At 45.1% G+C, this 19,629-nt stretch overlaps 1 protein-coding gene and 1 pseudogene across 5 annotated transcripts in view; both read left to right on the forward strand.

Moving 5' to 3' along the window:
• LOC135905755 (transcription termination factor 1-like) overlaps nt 1-19,629 on the forward strand; it is a 145,828-nt gene that overhangs the window by 75,840 nt on the left and 50,359 nt on the right. For all 5 annotated transcript variants that reach the window (XR_010565472.2, XM_065436789.1, XM_065436787.1 and 2 more), the window contains exon 8: nt 17,351-17,504. Coding sequence is in view for 4 of the 5 variants with exons in the window: in XM_065436789.1 (XP_065292861.1) it covers nt 17,351-17,504 (154 nt within the window). In the remaining variant the exon portion in view is untranslated. The remainder of the gene's footprint in view (nt 1-17,350; nt 17,505-19,629) is intronic.
• Nucleotides 5,218-6,347, forward strand: LOC135905761 (zinc finger MYM-type protein 1-like; annotated as a pseudogene).

Here is a 19,629-nt window from a genome sequence, read left to right on the forward strand (position 1 = left end):
GGCACCTGCAGGAAACCTCTTGACTTGGCAAGTATTAGGGCGCTTGCTTGCCGAGACGAGCCCTTCAGAGTTTGAACGCAGCGAAGGCAGCTCATGGTCAGGAACTTTTTCATCACATATCCTGCGAGGTGGTCCAGTATGCACTCTTTCGGAGACAGCACTTCGCTTGAAGCAGAGGCACCTTGAACGCTGTCTGGTGACTCCAATAAAATGTCGCCGAAGAGGACTGCCAGGGCATCAACCTAAAACACACATTTCACATCATCATGCTTCAGTATTGCTTTTGAGAGCACGTATACACCAGAGGCATGAGTGGTTAACATGTTACACGTTTGAGCTGACTAGTTGTTTATAACTGATATTTTGAAAGCAAAATACTGTTTTGCTTTCAAATATTGTTTCTTTTATCCCAAAATGGTAAAAGATGGTGTACTACCTGACTGTTAGAAGACTTTTCCTTTTCGAAAAGGCCCTGAAGCTTGAGGAGAAGTTGTGGCCCATCACCATCAACAGAAGCACGTTGGGGTGGTCGCACCAAGTTGTTTACAGATAGCATACGGTAGATGAATAAGAAGTGTTGGACGGTATGCTGCCCTCCATCGCCAGCAACATGCCTCACTATCCCAAAGAAGCGCTGGAAGAAGAAACCAATTTATAGCAAACACATTAGCTTGAAATGTAAATACAGTTACCTCCAAGGGATCTTGTCCGACGTTTACTACGAGCACATAGCGGAAACCAGAACTCAGGAAGCTCTCGACTAGTGCTACTGTACTGCGTAGCATTATTCTAAGCGCTGCACATGTCGGCTTGGTCAGAAAACATGCTCGCCTCTGCACAGGCAACTACTCGATGTACTTCTGCCAATCGTCCAGCCAAGCTATATTCTCCTTCAACGTCTGAAATTAAATAATATTTTCAGCATAAGCAAAAAGGCTTATTAATACAGTAATAATATCGATTACTTACAGCAGTGTGTTCAGCTTCATTGTACTGTATTTTACATGCTCTAGCCTGCGAGAATTAAGGCTGTCAAACAGCTTGTTCATGGGTCTTGTGAAACCTGATATTGCTGTTGAGTAATGTAACTTCTCGCATGCCTCTTGTTTGCTGTAGAACTCCATGGCTGCAGCAGTGCTTTCACTAAACAACTGTAAAATGCACAAAATTTTTAGGCCACTATGCTTCCCTGGTTTCAGGGACACAAACTAACCAAGGTTGTGGGAACATGTTTTGTTTACGACATAAAAATTTGCTGAGATTATTTCTTACGTGTACAGCAAGCCACACACTCATTTTTTGAAATGCATTAGGGGCAATGTGCGCTTTAGTTATCTTGGGCACTCCACAAAGCTCAGCCTGCTCTTCATACCCTAGTAGGGCAGAATAGTGCAATGAAAAACCTCTTGGCCTTAGGGTAGCTGCAACAAAAACAATTAAAAATTTTATGAGAAAAATAATTAATCTACAGCACAAGCAGTGCAAATGCGAGCACTTTAATGCTTACCAGAAACTTCCCAACCTTCTGCAGATTTTTTTTAATGCACTTAAATACATGTGGAGGGTCTATCACCACATAAACAAATTTTGATGGATCACACGGGTGTTGAAACATGTTCTTGGTGTAGTTTATGTCGCCGCTAATACCTGAAGAGAAATTATGCTTGTTGGCCCACTTATTTCCCTATGCAACTCAGAACTGCAAGTATAATGGATATACATTTACCCAGGGACCTCAGAGCTGACTGATTGGATGTAGAATTGTCACACGGGATGGCGTCCACCAAAACATAAGCATTTGTGAGGTGCACAATGCACTGAAGCAGCAATTTTGCTGCTATTGAGCCTAGTGTAGCACCAGATGCACAGAAACTGCCTACTGTCTGGGACCAGCCACCAAGAAAGCGCCAGAACAAAAAACAAGAGCACGTGGTCACCATCCTTTTCGCGGTCTGTTGGTCTCGTGTGCTCAGAAAAATCAACCTTCCCCAAAAGGGACATGTCAGATTCTCTGACATGGACACTTTTCCGCACACTCATCTCTTCAAACATGAGCACACCTGTAAAAATGTTTTGTTTAGTTATGCTGCTTATTCAAAAACAGAACAATTGTAAGTTAATTCCAAATGGTGTCTAACCTCGGCGTTCTCTATCAGGAACTCCTTGCAGTTTTTCTTGCAAGACAGCAAATAAGCTTGCATCAAAGCCGAAATCAGCCTTGGGGCTTCTCAGGTAGCCGTACAGAGTGCGAGGGTCAGGAAGGGGAAGGAAGCCGTTTTCTTGTAGAAAAGTGTAAACAGCTGTCGGCTTTACTTTGAGAAATAAGCAATCATATAGCCACTCTTTTTTGTACCTAGGAAAGGAGTAGAGCATGCATTTTGCATTCATAAGCATGCTGATAGATGTGCAAGTACAATGCAATTCACGTGATTGCCTAGCTTGGCCACCAAATAAATACGTGGATGTGAAACGACGAGCTGCATCACTCATGCACACACCGAGCTTTAAGAATATAAGCATAAAATAAACAACAACAAAAATTCCTAACTGCTGCTGGCCTAAAAAAATGCCACCATGCAAGTACTATTCATCAGTTTTTCACTCCCCGTCATTGTAGATGCGCATGCACAGTGCAAATATACTGAGGTATCTGATGACATTACGGACCGAATGCACCTGCTGTTGTAAGCTGCGTGCACGTACCACAGGATATGGCAAAGGCCACCAACAACCAAAGAAATACATTCAAAGCAGTGTATTGCTAACGTCACAAGCAACAAATATAAGGTTTGTCTCTCGTATAGTCGAATACTAGTACTACTGAGCAACCTACACTATAAAACGGTTACTGGTTTCTTTTACGTTTAGCAGAATGCTGGCATGCGTGCGAACACAATGCAAAAAGAAAATGCAATGCTAAAATAAATGCAAAGCAAATACCACAATTCATATAAACTTATGCGTGATGGCATGCAAATGACTCCTAAATACAGCTTCGTGCTTTAAGTAAACATGCACATTCCTCGGAGAGGTAAGATGGCAAGGTATTGCAAGAAGACGTAGAACATTGCTTTAAAGGAATATGCCCATTCCAGGTAGTATCCTGAGCTGACTAGGCCAATGCACTAGCTACTCTTTTTTGTGAGCTTCAGTCGCATCCGAGTCCTTCAGAAGCATTGAAGGACGCAGAACACAAGATGAGATCATTATGAGTAATGCAGCATTTGCGCGCATCTCACTAGCTTACCTCACAGCTGTTGGAGACTTTTGCGCACGCTTTCGTCAAGCACTGATCAAAAATCTACTTTTCGCGAGCAGACAGCTTCTGAATGTCCTGATCCATTCTTTTTTGTCTGCTTGCTAACACGCTCATCTTCGCAAGCTTTATCTGGCACTGGCAGAGTTGCTGCATCATGCTCCGGAGCTGGCCCTTCACTGCCTGCAACTCTGAAAAGGAGCAGATGTTTTCTGTTTGGCAGGCTGTATCCATGAACACACACATGTCCACTGTCACATCTGCGGAACGATGCAAAATCCAATTTAAGTACCCCTGAGGCATTTGAGCGCAGCAAACACATGGGCATAACGAGCAGCGTGGCCAAGCAAAGGTGTTTAGCTTACCTTTATTGCCAGCCTCGGTTGTATGGGATGTTTTAGTGCTTGAAGAGGGTAGAATTTCTTCTGCAGTCAGACGACGACAAGTGACGTCTTTTTGCTGCTGGCTTAATCCTCGCTGTAGGGGTTGGGGACGGACTTCAGGATGAAAACAAACTTGGAGGATTTATTTTACATTATACATGTATACAGAGAGGTGAGAGTCAAGTAACAGTCGTACAGTCATTACGGGCTGGCAGCAACTCGGACGCTGCGGCCCGCAGCAAGAAGTTCGAGAGAGGTGAATCAGGGAATGCTCTGGTCTCTCTGGAATGCTTCTTTTAAACCCTTCGAGGACTGGAAGTCACGTCATGTTCGGCCAATGGGAGAGTCCGCTCAGATGACACCATTTTCGGCCAATGGTTGGCGCCCGTGTCGCGGTGTCACACCCGGCGGCTCTCTGCGGTCTTGCCTTGCAGACTTGCAATGCGTTCTTCAAAGGCGGAGAAGGGGGACGCTTGGGCTCCATTGTCCGAGGGCCCACCTACTCTTGGCGGTACGGCCCCGCTGTGGTGGCAAATGCCTTCTTCAAAGGCGAAGAAGGGGGACGCTTGGGCCTCATTGTCTGAGGGCCCCTTCTGCTCCTGGCGGCACGGCTCCACCGGCGGCGTACGAACTTGTTTGCACGTGAACTTGTTTGCTCGAGCGCTCCTCTGGAATGTGCTTTCCGCGTTTCTGCGTTTCTCAATTAGTTATGCTGCGATTCGATGTGGTCTGGGGAACTCGAAGTAGGCGCAGGAAACAGCCCCATATCTAACATCGCTGACTGCGATCGGGGCTTCGGCTTGCTCAAGTAAACCGGCAACCGTCCAAAAAGCCTAGGAACGGGGCCAGGCGGCAGACGCTGTGTCCTTACACGGCGTCTCCTTTCAACATGAACTCATCGCTTCGAACAACGTCCATGGTGTCAAAATGTTTTTCACACACTCTGACATGTTGGCAGTTGTAGGTAAAGCCACCAGCTTCCTGTCGCGGTATCGCCAGTTTCCACTTCTTCCGCTCATCGGCGTCACTAAGCAAACAAAACAATACCTTTTCGCTTGTACCTCTGTAGCCAGAGCGACAACGCGGTACATAGCAAGTTTTAGGCATCGTCGTTCGCGTGCGCTATCTCTGTGTCCTTGTACACAATGCTTCTAGCCTTCAGATCAACAAATTGTCTGCTGAAATGAGGGAAACGAACTGCCGATGTCGCCGGATTCCTTGGGCGCCCAGCTCCCCTAACGCAGCGCGCAGCTTTCGTCTAACCCCCACCGTGCTCCCAGCGCCGCTGCACGGTAGCTCCCATAGCATTACGGTGGAGTTTCGTGACCAGAAAGGCATTGAAGAACTCTGGTTATAGTAAGGTACTACGCAAGTGGGGCTGTCTTTGAGCGGCTCCTCGGATTCCGCAATGCTGGGTCGCCCCTGGGCTACGTAAGGGAAACGTTGAATCACTGCGGCGTAGATACTCAGCTGTGCATTGCTCAAACATATGATGGTGCGAGTGTCGTGAGCGCTACCTCAAGGGGCATCCAGACACTGTTCAGGCAGGAAGGGCCGCAGGCAGTGTACGTCGACTGCATGAACCACCACTTCAATCTAGTCATCGTGTATGTCTGCAAGGTAATAAACCCAGTGAGGGATTTTTTCTCTCCTTTAGAATGCCTCTCTGTTTTCCTGAGTGGATCTGCAATTCTCTCTCTATACATAGATGCGCAGTAAAGGTTGTTTTTACCAGTGATAGAGCTGCAGCGTCTCAATGATACACGATGGGCCTGGCAGATAGCGGCTTTGGACAGCATCAATGAAAAGCTTTCCTGCTATCCGTGTATGTCTCGCCGAAGTCATTGCTACAAACAGCAGGCGGGCAATGGAAGCTAGGGGTCTGCTTGAGCAAATGAGCTTCTCGTTTCTCTTCAATTTAAGCCTGTTTACCAAGGTACTCGGCCACCTTAAGGTTCTTTCAGACCTATTGCAAAGTAGAGACTGCGATATTAGTCAAGCATGCCTCATGGCACGCGCATTCATTGACTAGTTCCCCGAAATGAGAAATTTGCAGAACGCATGTGACAGTGTCTGGGCGCAAGCCTGCAGTGTTTCTGAAGGGAAAGGGGTGTCCCCAAAAGAAAACCACAGAATTACGCGCCTTGCGCAGCATTTAGAACAGTATGTATTGAGTGAAGGACGGCCTATTGAAGAAGAGTCTCCAGATTCAAAGGAAACATTCAGAGTCAAAGTTTTTGTACCTGTTTTGGACCACCTGTTTGCAGAGGTGACTAGGTGGTTCACGGAGAATAATGATGTACTCTGCAGGGTTAGCGCCTTCCACCCACAAAGTGAGAATTTTATGGACATCTCCTTACTCGAGCCTTTCGCCAAGCACTATGCATGCGACATCAAAAGTGTTGAAGTTGAATGCAAGCTGATAACGAAACTTTGTCAGTGCATCGAAGCCGAAGCCTTCCACGAACTGCACAAGCTAGGTGTTATCGCCGTGATGATACCGGCATCGTGACGATACCATCATCTTGCGAGTGCACGTTTTTGTGCATTCAAAAATTGAAGACTTATCTTTGCAGCAAGATGACGAATAACTGTCTGAGCAAAATAGCTGTGCTTGCTGTTGAGCAATCTCTTGCCAATAAGATCTTCAGCTTGTTGTCGACATGTTTGATGCTGCGCACAGTTATTGACGTAGACGTCTGCACTAGTATGCCAGTATAATGATCCACCATCATATCTCTGCCGCACTTTTGCAGAAAAATTGTGCGGCACGGGCATAGGACCGATACCTACACCAGTATCAGAACATCCATTTCACCATCAAATAAATCCCGGCAATGTTTTGTCTTCTACTGTCACAGCACAGGCATTGGCATCTGTGGTTGCAATGAAACCTTTCTCTATTCCTGTCATCGCTTTGAAAGAGACTCCATATAGGGTGCTCTCCAAGGCCACGTCGGTGGCCTAGCTTGTGTAGTGAACATTGTATTGTCTGAGAGCTGTTATTTACACTTGTGAAACCTGCTGTAATGTATGACCAAATGTGGCACTGACTGAAATGCCTATTGCGTGCTCTATTTTTGCAGTTATCTCCTCTCTTCTATTTGCTTTTATTATTTTCCAATATACCTTTTTTGTTAGTCTTTTCTCATTTCCAGCCTTAAGAATCACCAGCCGGTACCACAAGTTTTTTTTTTAATCTAGCACATTTTTAATAAAGTTGGAATTGATATGTACTTTGCTTAGAGGTGTTAGTTCTCTCCCCTGTTGTGAAATATACTCTTTTGAAGCTATATTTTTTAAGCTATTTGCTGCTGGGTACCTGCTTTTTTTTATTTATTTAATACTGTTTCTTTATGTGTGTGCTTTACCATGTGTTGAATAAAGGGAAAATCAGACATCCACCTGTTCGTAGAGAGTGCTACAAAGGAAACCCAAACGGGTTCCTAGAAAGAAAAGCCTCATAGTTGAAGAAAAATTCGTCCTGGTCCGGGACTCGAACCCGGGACCACCACCTTTCCGGGGCAGCCGCTCTACCATCTGACCTTTGTAGCACTTACTACGAACAGGTGCATGTCTGATTTTCCCTTTATTCATTCCTTCTCTCCACCTTGCGGGTTTCCGCAGAACTACTACGTCAAATTACCATGTGTTATATAAATTTTCAGGGTGTCTACCAACCGGGAAAACCGGGAATTCTCAGGGAATTTGAACAGTCTGGAAAAACTCAGGGAAAACTCAGGGAATTTGTGCTTCTATCAGGGAAAATTAGCTGTAACTTTATTGAAAGGGAACGAAAGTCGTGTTAATGCTGGCTTTAGTAACAGAGGAATCGCAACGAATCGTCATTGACGCCGTGTCATCGGCACGATGTATTGCCAGAGTAGTTAACAACCGATTTTCTAGACGCCCGATTTTCGGACATGCCCGATAATTTGCATGGTTTTGCGGCACCACCACGTACTCCATATAGTCAATGTATATTACCCTGACTGCAGGTCTGAAATGGCATTAATCAAAGCCGCCACCGCCGCCAGTTTGATTATCTCGCCGCCTCGAACCGGCACTCTCGCAGGCAGATCCGCTGGCAGCCATAACCACCACCGCGGCAACGTTAGGCCTAGCTGCTTCTATGTTCGCTATTAAGCTTCTTGCCGTGCGGTGCCGTGTTTTTCATTGAAAGAATTCGCCGCTATCACCAATGGCACCGACTCCGCCTTTGTAATCCTCGCAATTGGCTTTGAAGCTTGCAGAGCACAGCGCGTTGCGTAATGCCAGTCTCCGAAATTTAGCTTCGCCTCAGTACATTAATGTTAGGCGGTGAAGCATAACAAGCGTGGGAAGGGGGCAATTGTCACGGGACACAGTATGTATTCCTTAATTACACATGCGTGCACCCCGTCTCCTGTCACAGTACAAGCCCTGATATGCCTAATAAGCGTACTGGCAGGCCTTCAGAACTTTTTCAGTGGTGCCTGTGGTAATTTTAGCCATTAAAGGCAGTTAAAGACATGCATTAATTTTTTTCAGACTGCCCGTTTTTTTTTTCAATTTTTTTTTGCGGCCCCTCGGAAGTCCGAAAAATCAAATGTTGACTCTACAACTGACCAAGAGGATGCTTCAGATGATCCATGTGGTGAAAGCGTGGTAGAAGGAGGATGAGAACAGAAAGGACCGACACACTAAGGAATTAACGGGAAAGGAAGGGTGCCGCCGCCTTTTTGAAGGAGCTTGAGCTAAAAAACTAAGTGTTGACTGACGCTGAGACACAGGTGTCCCTCATCCAAACCAAAATAAATTGTTTAAGCAGTGAAACCCAACACTGAGATGTGTACGAGCTGAGAGTATGTCAGGACAGTTGAGGTTGACTTCCCAGCTGCTGAGAGAGAACCTTAGTTGTCACAAAGTTCAGGACCTCATACAGATGAGCTTGCTATCAGTTGATAGAAATAGCTTATATTAAAAAATATTTACTAATGTAAGCTTAAAGAAAAATGGCAGCGTACATGGAATAGCGAAGAAAACAACAAACTACATTGAGTAAAACCTATTCTAGGAGAATGGAGATCATGCAGGCATCAGGAACGTTTTATTGAAGTAATTTTATGCCGCCTGCGCATCGGACACACCCACTTAACACACAACTTTCTACTGAAAAAACAAGACAAACCCTTATGTGAGAAATGTGGCAATGAACTCACTGTAAATCACATTTTATTCATGTGCACACAACTCGAACGGCTAAGGAAAAAACATTTTACTGCATTTTACAATGAACGCATTCCCTTCCATCCCATGCAGTCTGCTTTTAGGAGATAACCCACTAGTAGAAACTTCATCTGTTTTTAGTTTTTTGAAAGACGCAGCGATCCTAAACGCAATATAATATATCACAGAACTACTAATTCTAAAATTTATTACCCGGTTTTTACACGCATCTTATGATGCACCTCACCCATTTTCTCAGTCCTGAGAAGAAGGCTGAGGTCTTCAATCGGTTTGTTGGGCTCCTCAGAGTCCTTGTCTGGACAAGGACCTCGCTAAGGATACCCAACTTTTGAAATAAGTTATACCATGTGTTTGGCGCATGATAGCCTAAGTTGCTTATGCGCCATAAAACCCAATACAATACAATACAAGTATGCATCTCCTTTTCATTCGTATTTGAAAATGCTCGACTCAATTTGGAATGGGCTTTACCATTTCTTTCGCTGTACATTTTACTATCACCTTCCTTCTGTTTTCTTTTAAAATAAAATAGATATTACTCCTTACTATTCAAACTGGATTAAGTCATTTTTTTTGTTTCAGCATGCTTACTAGAGAGTGACAGCATCGGGCAACGTGGTGTCAGCCTGTCTTGACATAAAACACTGTTCTGGCTCATTCAGGGAATTTCGCAATGGTGCTCAGGGAAAACCTGGAAAACTCAGGGAATTTGGAAATGTCAACTTGGTAGACACCCTGATTTTAATTTTCTTAGCAGCACTGCTGTGTAAATATGCTAAATTTTAATTTATATCTTACTGCGATGCTGGAATAGCTTATTCACACTGATGTGTTTAGAAGGCCTTCAGTCCAGTTAAAAATAGTCAAAACATAACGCATAAGTTCCCCGCCTTCCTGCCTCCCCCAAGTCAAAAAATCCTGGCGCCGCCCCTGGCGTAGCACCAGCATTTTCGTGAAATATGGTCATCACTGTATAATGTACACGATGTGCATGTTTTTAAAATGTGTAAAAAAATGCAGGAGATGGTTTAGGAGCCCTTTAAAGATGCAGCCACTTTGAAGATGCAAGTGCAGGCTTGCTTTTTGTGGAAACCGCAGGAGTGCCTTGCAGAACTGATTGTCTATCAGTAACTGATTGTAGTTTTCAGGCTTGTCTGTCCCTTATCCCGGCATCTCTCTAAGCACTTTCTCTTTTGTGTAGCCTTTGTCCCTGGGCACAGCAACAGCAGATGGGGAGCATCCACTAGAGATGTGTGGTTATGGCTGAAATTTGATCAAATACTTTTCTACTAAGTGGTGTCAAACTTGGCAGTAGAAAACAAACATCTATACCTGTCAATCTCTAGACCTCAAAACTGGGGAGACTTGTAATGCAGAGGGAGGAGGGGAGGGATCATAAAAAAATCAGAAAAAATAAAGCGGCGTACAGGACACACCATTTATCTGAACCACCTACTGTATTTATTTGTTTATAAAGTGGTCAAGGTTTTAAGGCAGGTGTACAGTTAGGGGACCCAAGAAAAGGAACTTAAGTATGCATACTAATACAGATGATAGAGAGTAGCCAGAACCAACGGAAATTGCCCAAAGTACTCAGTAATCCAAAGCCCTTGGAATAATCAGTGAAGGTTATGTGCGAATTTCACCTTGAGGTGTTGACTTCACAGCAGCGAGGGTGCTCTTAACTGTTGGGTTTTTCAAATTCTTGGTGTGGGTTATACGCGCAAAAATACAGTACTGTCTCACGTGCTAAGGTTTATTAGTTGCTACAATTTGTGCTGCCATCTAAAATATGGATCACCAGAAATGCGGTGCTGTGGCTGCCATGTTGAAACAGTAAATCAATCTATCAACCTCACATATCAGGCGAAGGGTGACTTCAAGGCTAAGGATTCTGGGAAAAAACTTCGCCTAATATTCGAATAAATATGGTAATTACTTCCACTGAGTACTTATCACCATTTGGCAAACTTTTTCTGTGTGCTACCATCTCAAATAATGATCATTATGATGCCATATGGAGTGGCAGTGAGCGAGTAGCATTGAGCACAATGCTGTAGGTAACAAGCATGGATGGAAGTCATCTCTAAGGTGCATTGAAGCCAACGCCACCATTTACGGAGAAACAGTGTGGAAGGAAGGAAGGAAAAAGTGGAGAAGGAAAGGCAGGGAGGTTAACCGGTTTGCTACCCTACACATGGGAGCGGGGTGGGGGGAAATGAAAGATGGGGAGGAGAGAGAGAGAGCACATAACAGCACACACATCGTCAGTTACAGACCGTCACTCTTGCGCGGTACGTGATATCACTGTCACAGTCGCTTGTCCAAGTCCGTCTCTTTCAAAAACCGTAGTCCCTTCGTCGCCTTCAGCTGCGATGTCTTCTGTCGGCGATATGTGAAAATAGTTGCAACTGACAATAGTCTGTCAAGGTGTGCTAGAACGGACGCCAGGGACTGTCTCTGAACATTATATTCAGGACAGTCACACAGAATGTGTTCTAGCGTCTCCTCGCAAAGACAGGCATTGCAAAGAGCGTTGTCGGCCATTCCAATACGAAATGAGTAAGATTTCGTGAAGGCCACCCCTAGCCATAAGCGATAAAGCGGTGTGGCCTCGCTTCAGCGGAGTCCAGTTGGCATACAGAGATGCATCAAAGAGGGCAGGTCATATTGACAATTGCTCTGGTTGACCTGGCTGCTTGGTGTGCACCACAGAGAGAGCGTGATCTTCTGTACAAGCACTCGAAGTCTGCTGGCTGCGTTGGACCGTGAAAGTGGTATGGCCTCTTCCTATGTGTCTTCAAGAGCTGCCCGAGCGCCATCATCAGCGTCTTCGTTTCCTCTGACGCCGCAATGACTTGGCAGCCACTGAAACGTCACGTGGTGTCCTTTCTCATGTGATGTGTGGAGTAGGCATCTAATATGGAATACGAGCTGTTCGAATGGCCCGCGACACAGAGCTGATAGCATAGATTGTAGGGCTGCCTTTGAGTCACTGAAGGTTGACCATTGTCGAGGTGGTTCCCGATTGACAAAACAAAGTGCAGCGCGAAGAGCAGCTAGTTCCGCAGAGGTCGATGTCGTTGGGTGGTCAGTCCTAAAGCTGATGGTAATAGCTCTTGCTGGGGACAACCACAGCACTGGACGAACACTGGATGTTTGTGGAACCATCAGTATAAATATGTACACTGTCCGCGTACCTCTCTTGTAGAAGAAGCTGAGACAGTTGTTTTAGCACAGGCGACGACAGCTCAGACTTTCCTGATTCTTGGTGAAACAATGTGGAGAAATACGGTATTAGGCATGGCCTCCCAAGAACACATAAGCACTGTTGAGGGCATTGTGTAGTGCCAATCTTAGACTACATATTCGACCACCTAACTGCAGTATTACATTTAACAAGGTTTGAGACCAATAAAGTGATGGTAGTACAATGTGCTAAAATGATCTTAACTGTGTAGCTGAAATGGCGGCTTTACAATTGAATTATGACTCCATGGTAACCTCTTGATTTGGTTCAATTACACAAATGTGGCACACCTACTGGCTTCTTTTTGCAGCTTTCTGCAGCTGGCTTTTTTAGTGGCAGTCTTCGTGCACAAGAATTGAAAGTCCGATTTCTGGGAAGTACTCTTCTCAATCATACAACAAAAGAAATTTGTCAAAATCCTTGCACTGTATGGCTAATTTAGGAGAGTTGGGAGGTATGCTGCACACAGCGAGTTAATTTTCACAAATAGTGCTTCTTGAGAAAGGCCACAATTTTTTTCAATTTTGAGTAATTTCTGTACAGTGAGGAGGAGTGGCAGAAATTCAGGAGTCTTCCACACAAATTAGGAGAGTTGGCAGGCATGAACTTCTGACAGGAATAACCACCTATAGCACTACTTCAAAAGTTGTTTGGTGGGGTGTAAATTTTGAAAGTACTGTATTTTCTTTTGAAATATAAAGCAAAACAACAACTGTTTCCTTAAATGCCTGTGAAAAACTTGCCAGTTAAAGGGTTATCAGGAAGGGTAACCTCACTTGGCATACATCACTAGTAAGCCTGTGGGGCATGTCTTGATGGCTGCTGTACAAACCGTATTGGGTGAGCAATATGTTGGCCTGAGATGCAAAACACCCACTTCAGGCTACTGATAAGCACAGCTGAACTTGGTCACACAGGAAGATAGAGTAAACCTTAAAGGGACCTTGAAAAGCTTTTTTAGGCGTTTTACTTTTTAAGGCCACCCTTCTTGTCCTATATCAATTCTCAGCATGTAAAAGAAGTAAGAGCAAAAGGAATTATGATAATGCGCTATTAGATGCAGAAACTTCAAAATTACAAGCAAATTAAGATTTCCTATTAACTAGAATTTTTGCAGTCTAGATGGCACATTTCATTCTCGCATGACGTAGAACTGCGCCGCCAAACAGCAGTAGGGCATTGATGTCAAGTAGTAAACACCAGCTCAGCTTGCTGATGGTGTCATTTCTTTGGTTGCAACCAGATAAAACAGCTTTCGCAAGGCAGAATTTAGCATTTCGTGTGCGTAGTGGATCGATGGATTGTTTCCACGGTTACGTCTTCCACATAGTGATCGGGATAATTAGGCGATAGTTAAAACTGCTGTAAAATGTAATGTCATGGTTTTTTCGCAGTACTTATAATATCATGCAAATGTATATAACACATTATAGGTTACAAGGTCGTTACAGGAATTTTAAGCTTTATCACATTCAAACTGGCAACAATGCAGCGAAGATAACCAGCCGCATTTTCCCTGTGCAGAAACGTCATTTGAAGACAAACTACTGAATAATAAGCATTTCATGACTCCCTCAACGATAAGCTGTGAATATCACAGGAGAGCAGCGAGACATGTATCGCTTTGCCCTGTAAAGCCACCCCAGAAAATTATCGCAGGGTTTGGCTACAAGAAAACACAAATGTATTGCACTGCCAATACTCTCGAGGAGTGTAGCATACAGGAAGATGTGAATGCAGACCAAGCCAAGTACAGAAGCTGAACAGATCACAAAAGAACAGCATGTCGTCCCTGCAATTGAAGCAACAAGTCAAACAAATTTCAGCATGAAAACCTGTAGTGCACATCCTTTGTTAGAAGAAACAGAGATGGAAATGCTGCGCCATCTTGCGCCAAACCATCGAGCTGTGCCAACCTGCGCCAAAACACTAATTTCAAATAAAGTTGCCAAATTTAGCAGGATGTGTGTCTTCAGTACCAACCACACAGCCATAGGCATGCGTTGGCTAACACTGAGCTCTGCAATCCAAGCCTAAGCAATCCGTTTCAGCGTCGGCGTCATTGGAGTGTTGGTGTGTTTATTGACATAATTGTAATTAGGCCTCAAGAAAATGAAAACCGTTTTGTGCTTTACAATGCATTACGAATGTTTTATAAAAGTGTTACACGTTTGGATATATGTAGACCAGCTAAAAATGATTCGAACTGGTGCTCATTTCATGGGGCATTCAGGAAGGAAAGCCACGCTGAATGAATAAGGTGGTACAGTCTGCTCAGCGTGTAGCTCATCAGTTTCAATATACAATTTAGCACTCGATTTTTCGTCCTATTTTTACGTCTGCATTGTTTAATGGGAAAATGCCCCCTGCTTGTGACATTCTAAATATATTTCACACGTGCACCATGTCCAGTTATCGGGATGACTGTGTGGCACACCAACAAATGACCTGCTTGCTTTCATGAAACTTCTTGCTCGCAAATATCCACTGCCAACTGCAATTTTCATTCAATGTGCACTCCGACTACACAGCTTTCTGCCCATCCGCACCACACAAAATCAGACTTCACACTTATTCTGTGGTATTCTGCTATTCTAACTCAGGGTCGCCAAGAATTACCTGAGCGTCTACCTTGGTGGGTGTTCGTCATGGTGGCTTCGGTGAATGTTTCTTGTTCCTTGTGCACGAATATGTTTAATTAGCTCAATTTATACATTTATGTAATAGATGAGATGTCAGTGAAAAAGTTGTGAATGATGTTGAGAAATGACCGATAACAGCATTTACCACAACCTAGGATTCGTGCAGACTTTTTTTCAACATGAAAGAAAACGCTTAAAAGAAAAAAAGAACAAGAAAAAACCGCTGTGGCTGTGACGCTTCTGCACACTAAAGATTGCATAAATCTTTATGCAAACCTTGTCAAATAGGGGCACTGGGAATGAATGGCTGTACTTCTTTTTGAGTTTTTGGCATGCATCTTCGGTACCTCTAAAACAAAATAGTGCAATCTTGTAACGGTTCGCTTTCCGAACCGTTACAAGACTGTGGCCCTTGGTTTGCACGTTCGTAATATATACAATGCACTGATGGCAATGGTTATGTCTGAGACCACTTATATTACTAGTACGGGTACTCGTCACGTGGATTTAAAAAAAGATAGAATAAGTACTGTTCACAGAAAGCCTTCGGTTATTTTTTTCTTGGCCACATTTAGTTGGCACATGCAGTACATAATTTAATGGTGGTTTCAGAAAACCTGTATGGGTTTCCTTCGTAGCTTCATGCTAGTCAGGTGGATGACATTTTTTCCCTGTCATGAATTTCGCTTGCTTTGCGGGGCTTCCACAAACTAATATGCTGTAACCTAATCATGTTCTGCAACTCAAATAGGAATACCTTTTCTTCATATACCTGTATTTTGCTCATATTGACCTTCGCCAAGCTCATCCAAAACGGGTAATTCATGCTGCAAACCTGCTCCAAAGTGCCAAATTTGCTGCTCCCAGAGCTGCTCGACAACCTCCTTGACCACTTCCATCCCTGAAGAAACCGCCAACAACTTAACTGAATGTTTAACAGGAAGGTGAAAGTCCAGGCTCTCCTAAACGACCTGAAGCAACCCAGTGCTTGGCCTCCTGAGGTTCTTCACAGACGAGAAGGACTTCATTCGTGACAAGATGATGAACCACCAAAATGTCCGCTAGATATGTCAGAGTGCGGCTGGCATACCCACAGTTATGCCAAACAGATTTTCCACTTTGGTGGTGCTGCTGGCTGTGGTTAACGCTAAGGGTGATGTCATGGCTACCCACATTTTTTGGAATGGTCTGAGGATGAGTTCCTCACTGCTATATGTGCTGAAAATAGTCATGAAGCCCTAAATGTACAAGGTGGTCCCTGAAAGGAAGTACGCGTTCCAGTAGGACTCAACTTAGGCACACAAGGCAAGGAACACACAATTGTGGCTGCATGACAGCATGCTGTCTTGCTGATCCCCCCACTTGTGGCTTCCCTCCAGTCCCTACTGCAATCCACTTTACTATGTGTGGGGTGTTGTTGAGGCAAAGGTTAACACGAAGCACCACAACACCAAGAACACCCTGAAGCCATCCAGAAAGTAGCTGATGATAAACCTGCACAGAGATGGGTGAGCCTAAAATTTTAGGTCTGTAAGCTTGAGAAGGGCGTGGCAGTTGACTGAGGTTATATTGAATAGTTTAATCGACAAATATTGTTCTAACATTTTACAATGTTAGTTACAAATGCCTTGACATGATTTTTGATCTTTTTTTTTATGTTGAATGTTCATTTTTGCCATAGGAATGTTTCTTATTTACATCGAGAACCCTGTACACTTTTAACCAATGATCGGAGTGGATCAACATCACATTTGTTGCACAATGTGCATGAAATCACAGCATAGTGATGCTATTAATATCGTTGAACAGTGTGCCCCTTTATTCTTCCTCTGTCTCGGTGTCATTGTTGAGGGGCATAGCTTTGTTCGGTAGCCCTTGCCTCCATAAGCCTTAACAGGTGTCTAGGAGTTTCTTCAGCTTGTCATTCTGGACTGCAGGGGCATCTCTAAAGGAGGGCGAGAGGGTGCCCAGCCTCCTAACATTTTTTCCTACCTCTCCCCACCCTCTTCCCACCCCCTTTTTTTAGCACCACGTACTGCCAAATGGAGTGCCCTCTCGCAGCCCAGACGAAAATAGAGTCGTGCCTTGCCCTAACTTAGAAATAATATTTAGCATCAGTTGATGAGGACAGAAGGAAAATGGAAGGACAACACAATGTGTTTCAATGTCTTCCTTCTGTCCTCATTCTCTGGCACTAAAAATGCTTGGCAAGTTAGAGTACCAACATGCCCAAGATACAGCATTGCTTTGCCCTACAGTAGAAAAATTCTGCAACCGCCACTGCCAGATTACTCAGGAATGTTTTTAAAGCTGCGTGCACCAATATCCATTGGCTGAAAGCAGTACCTCGTGTAGTCCTGGGCAGTCCGGTACGGCAAATTAAAGAGGCCTGAAGTACAGCAAGCAGCTGATTGAAGTGCACCAACTGTTGCAGAATAAGAAAGACATGGAGGAATAGGTTGTAACGCATTCATGGGATGCTTATATAATAAGCATTAACTTGGTCTGTGGAATGTTTTGAACTTGTCAGCATGGCATACTGATGCAGCAACTTCAGTTTAGTTTACTGTCTTTTTTTTTCCTTTGGCAGCAACTGGCAAGTGGGAAAGATCAGAAGATGACCTTCTCAAGGAGGCAGTTGAACTTCAGACTTGTGATGTCAAGGCAAAACTGAAGGACATTGACTGGCATGCAGTTGCACGTCATGTACAAAGTCGAAATGCAGTTCAATGTAAGAGGCGATGGTAAGTGAATTGCTGTATACTTGCCCTTTGCCTGGGAGGATAGTTGTGAACTGTGGTTTGCCTTTCATATACTAGACAGACAGTAAATTTATGTGGGTTTATTTGCTGAAAGGTACGTGCCTAAAGTTTGAATCCCTCTATCAGTTTTTTTTTCTTTTCTTTTACGATAGTGAGCGTGAAGTTCACCTCCTCCAGTGCACAACATCTGCAGGCTTGGAGTGACGCCTGTCACCGGCAAAAGACGCCGAGAGCGAGTGGAGCTATACTAATCCAGGTACAACCAAATTAGGAAGTCCCACTAAGCTTCAAACAAGACACTCCCTCATCAGAACAGGAATTGGCCTCTCTGGTGCAGTATTCGGCCGCTCCCTCCCAAATGACTCACTCAATTACCCAATGGCCCTCAGTCCCTAGCAGCTGCGGAGCACCTTACCAAGTTGGCGGTCGGACCTGTAACGCAGCAGAGGGTGCTAAGAATCACTTGGTCTGGACAGGCCACCAATGGAAAGTAGCCCTTGCAACACCTGAACCCTCTCGAGTGAGGCTAGCTTAGCAGGACTCTTTGAGGAACTATCAGACATTGTTTGGGATATCATCTGCCTTAGTGAGTTAGAAGAACTGGTGAGACTTGTACATTGCTGAATAACGGACATGTCCTCTGCTATAGAGGTCTCCCAGGTAAGAAGCAATACGGGGTAGGATTCCTAATCCATAAGCACATAGCGGACAACATTGACAAATTCTGCAGCATTAACCCTTTCAGAGTCAATGTCGTATATTTACGGCGTCATCTGTATGTTTAAAAATCGCGTGAATTTCCTAATTTTTTCTTTCCTGGCATGTATGTGGGAATACAGGGAATTTTTCTCTCGCGCCTCCCTCCCTCGGTTTTCATTGCATTGGTTGTTTTAGAGCTAGTTTTCTCTGGCGCCATTACTACCGCTCATGCATTGGCACGTGGGGGTGGGTGGCGGTTTGGGTTTTGTTCCGCGGGTGGTTTTGGCTTCTTGCACTCGCAAAACGGATGGCTATCTCGTTACTAATCGCTCAAAGGGCGGCCGCGTGTTTCTCGCACGTTTATGGTCACAGGGGTGAGCATAGGAAGGATGCCGCCGTGCATGTGTTTCCTTTTCTTTTTTTTGGGGAGACTCGCAATGTCTAATTGCCTCTAGTGGAATCTCGATGATACGATCACGGCTGATACGAATTTCTGGATGATACGAATTTTTCTGTGGTCCCGACCGAGCCCCATTACTTCGCAACGTGTTAGAGAATGGTTGTTACGAATCAATTTCCGACCCGCGTCGGTTGATACGAAAATTACCGAAGACATTGGAAATTTGAAAGTGTGCTTGGCGAAAGCCAGACGGTGCTGCCGTCTGCGCTCCAATTCATTCGCTTTGGTGTTCGGCGATATCGCCTGTCGCTGCTGCCGCTTTCGTTCTGCTTCCCTGCCTTTGGTACCCGACGATCTAATCAGTCGCTGTTGGCGTTTCTTTTCTGCCTCCCTTGCTTTCGCATCTGGTGACATGTTCATTCGTGGCATGCGCATTCGCTCCTTGTTCTTCTGGCGTTTGGTGTAGGGGGAATCCGGCGTCCGCTGGCGCTTCCCCGAACCGCATGGCGCGCAACACGGGCCTCTCACTCGACTGCAACGAAACGGCTGGCGAAGGAGCGGCGGTGCCACCGCCGACGCACGCGCGCCCGTTCTACCGCTACTGTGTGACGTCACGGTTGCTATGCGCAGCTGCGCCCCTGACCGGCGCGCCGGTTGCTAAGGAGGGGAGGAGGTTGCGCCGCTGCGCGGAGGAGAGACCACAGTTGGCACGATTCCAGCACACGGATGGACGCGACCGCGAGCATGAGCCCCACCGATGGCAGTGAAAGAGAACAGCGCGCAGTTACGCGATTTGTCCCTCCCTCTTTTGTTGCGGAGGCGCGGATCCGGCGCCGGACAGCGCGGAGGCCGCGACTGGGCGCGAAGAGTTTGAAGCGGTGGCACTTGTGTTGCTTTTGTGCTTTTCTTCATTTTCCGCGTGCCATTGGACGGAGTGGCTGCTGTGCTTCGGGCCGCGTTCTTTGTGTTAGACGTGGGCGACGGCGAAGGACCCACCACCGGCGGCTG

Source organism: Dermacentor albipictus, chromosome 1 (assembly GCF_038994185.2).
Source record: "Dermacentor albipictus isolate Rhodes 1998 colony chromosome 1, USDA_Dalb.pri_finalv2, whole genome shotgun sequence".
NCBI lineage: Eukaryota > Metazoa > Arthropoda > Arachnida > Ixodida > Ixodidae > Dermacentor > Dermacentor albipictus.